The sequence below is a fragment of the Chaetura pelagica genome, unplaced genomic scaffold, assembly GCF_000747805.2.
Source record: "Chaetura pelagica isolate M959 unplaced genomic scaffold, ChaPel_1.0 scaffold356, whole genome shotgun sequence".
NCBI lineage: Eukaryota > Metazoa > Chordata > Aves > Apodiformes > Apodidae > Chaetura > Chaetura pelagica.
This window is the reverse complement of record NW_009953964.1, coordinates 6605138-6608040: the sequence shown is the minus strand read 5'-3', so window position 1 is coordinate 6608040 and position 2903 is coordinate 6605138. Positions and strand designations below refer to the sequence as shown.

The 2903-nt window shown below is 62.6% G+C and overlaps 1 protein-coding gene across 1 annotated transcript; it reads left to right on the top strand.

The window, feature by feature from the left end:
- Positions 1–33: 33 nt before the first annotated feature.
- Positions 34–1971, top strand: N4BP3 (NEDD4 binding protein 3). Its single transcript, XM_010002084.1, has 4 exons — positions 34–51; positions 127–681; positions 914–1171; positions 1399–1971. The coding sequence occupies exons 1-4, from the start codon at positions 34–36 to the stop codon at positions 1969–1971; spliced, it is 1404 nt and encodes a 467-aa protein (XP_010000386.1).
- Positions 1972–2903: the final 932 nt, after the last annotated feature.

Genomic DNA, 2903 nt, shown 5'->3' with positions numbered 1-2903 from the left:
AGAGGGATGGAATGTCGGGATTTGAGAACGTCCATGGATATGTTGCTGAGAGTGAGCGGGTTCTCCCTGGCTCTGGGTGCCTGTTGGTGCTGTTGGGCTGATCCTGATGCTGCTCTTGTTTTTCAGTGCCGAATCAGGCCCTCAGCCTTCAAGGCGGTGGCTGGGAAAGGGCTGGTCTCCATGCAGGGCCTGTCCTCATCTAAGGGGCAGAAGCTGTCCAAGAGCAACGGGAGCCTGCACACGCTGCTGTCGCAGAGCAGCACGGCAGCCTCGCAGCACGGCCCGCTCCGCACCCACCTGCTCCACGCCATCAGCCTGGATGAAGCCTCCGACTCCAGCCACAACTCCATCCAGAGCTTCCCTTCCTATGGCTCCCGCCTCAAACCTGCCCAGAGCCAATTCAGCGCCTCCATGGGCCACATCAACCACATCGGAGGCTCCTTGGACAGGGTCTCCCGGAGCCCCAGGGACCCTCTGGCCCCTGAGAAGGCACCTCTGTCCTGCAAAAGCATGGCCACGCTGAGCCGGCTGCAGAGCCCCGGGGAGCCCCCACCACCCTACGAGTTCACCTACTCGCTGGAGGATGCTGTGAAGCAGCTGGAGGACCGGCTGCAGGAGACAGGAGGAGAGCTGCGGCAGCTCAAGAGGAGCCTTAGTGAGACTGAAGACCCTTTCACACAGGTGAGCCTTGGGGCTGGGGCTGTGCTGGGTGCGCCAGGCAGGGCTGTGGAGCAGCAGTGCCTGGGGGGAAGGAGCAGTGAAGTAGCTGGTGTCCTGCCACGGTGGGAAATGGGATGGGAATGTCTAGGTGTGGGAAGACCCAACATCATGGGAAGTTCTGGGATCCATCCCTTGGGCTGCCCCACACAGGGGCAGGTGACAGACCCTCACTGGTGCCCATGTGTGGTGGCAGGTGTTTGAGGACAAGCAGCGGCTGTGGCTGGATGAGCTGGAGGACCTGAAGCAGATGTACGTGGCCCGGCTGCAGCAGGTGACACAGCAGGCGCAGCGCGGGCAGCGGGCGCTGCAGCTGCAGCTCTGCAAAGCACAGCAGGAGAAGAAGCGGCTGCAGGAGGAGCTGAGTATGCAGCAGTGCCAGTGTGAGGAGAACAAGCTCCGGCAGACCCAGGGCGAGCGCGTCAGCCCCAAGCTGGAGGAGACCAAGTGGGAGGTGAGTCCCCCTTCCTTCTCTCCCTGTTGCCACCCTCCTGGCCCTGGAGCCAGGATGGGGCCACTGGCTCCCTGCTCTATTGTCACTCATGGCCACAGGCTGGGGGCAGACAAAGCAGGTGTGATGCTCGTGGTCTCCCCGGCATGCTGTGGTGACAGCCTGGGTTACTGCCACCCCTGAGGTCCTGCTCCTCCAACTCTTCCTCACCGCTCACCTCTGCCCTGCAGGTGTGCCAGAAGGCAGCAGAGATCTCTCTGCTGAAGCAGCAGCTCCGGGACACCCAGGAGGAGATGGCTCAGAAGCTGGGTGAGATCTTCAGCCTGAAGACGCAGCTGCGGGAGGCCAAGGCAGAGGTCCAGGCCAGGGACTCCCAGCTGGCACAACTGGCAGACTCCTTCCAGAGCCCCCCAGAGCCCAGTGCCCCGCTGCTGCTGGGTGACGACCCCATGCCAGTGTGCCAGGACTTTCCTGGCTGTGAAACTGATGACTCCAAGTGCCGAGGCCTTCACAGCGACACGGCGGAGCCCCTGGAGCGGCAAGTGGAGTGGCTGTGGGCAGAGCTGCTGCGGGAGCGGCGCCAGGGCCAGCTGCAGGCTGTGAACTTTGAGCTGGAGAGGAAAACCTGGCAGGAAGAGAAGGAGAAGGTGCTGCGGTACCAGCGGGAGCTCCAGGCCAGCTACATGGAGATGTACCACCGGAGCCAGGCGCTGGAGCGGGAGCTGCGGCAGCTGCGCTCAGAGCCCAGGGACGTCGGTGCCGACTCCCCGTGGATTGAGCGGGTGGAGTCCTCCAAGATCTGAGCATGGGATGCTGGTAGGACTGTGAAAAGGGAAGGTCTCTTACTGCTGCAATGGGACGGTCTCAGGATCTGCACAAGGACCAGCTGCTCAGCACTGCCCTGGGGAGGACTGATTGCGACAAGGGAGCTTTTCCTTCTTGCAACACTTCAGACCTTTCCGAGGGGGATCCTGGAGAGGGGGGTCATCTATGCCAGGGTGGGGGTCTTGCATGTGCCCCGTGCTCTGACTCCAGGAGCATTTGCCCTGTGATTCCTTCTGCCATGGGGGCAGAAACCAAGCACTCGGTGAGACATTCCCTGTCCCTCCTGCTCTGCCACCCCTGTTCCCTACAACCCAGTAACTTAAATGTTTTACTAAGGAGAGGCTCAAGTCCTGTCCCCAGTCCTGCTGCCTTGCTGTAGGGGTTCCAGCTGCTGCTTGCAGTGGCTGTCCTGTCAGCAGGGTCCTGGAGCTGGCAGTGTCCTGTGCCTGCACCAACGGGTCTGTGTTGATGTGGGAAGTCAGGGGAGGAAAGCCCTGACAAATCCTGGTACTGCTGGGAGGGGAGGCGGCTGCCCCCACACCTCTGTTGGGGCTTTCCATGCCCATGGAGGGGGGTTAATGCAGTTTCCCTGCAGGAAAGCTGAGGTATGAGTGCCTTGTGCAAGGAGGAATGGGAACCTGCCTTTGGGGAGGGGAAAGAGAACTGGGGCATAGAGGCAGGGGCTGCGATGCTCCCCAGGCTGGGGTACCCCCACATCACCCCTCCCAGGCGCTGGAAGGGGCTCTGCCCTGTAACAGCGGAGCCCCGCGAAGGCCAGGCCCGGCCCAGCTCTTTCCTGCAATAAACCCCCATTTCCTTCTGGCTTCTGCCTTTGCTTTCCAGCGGCGCGGCGGGGCCTGGCGTGCCCGGGGAGGGGGCGGCGGGGCCGCGTCCCTGGGGGCCCCTCTCG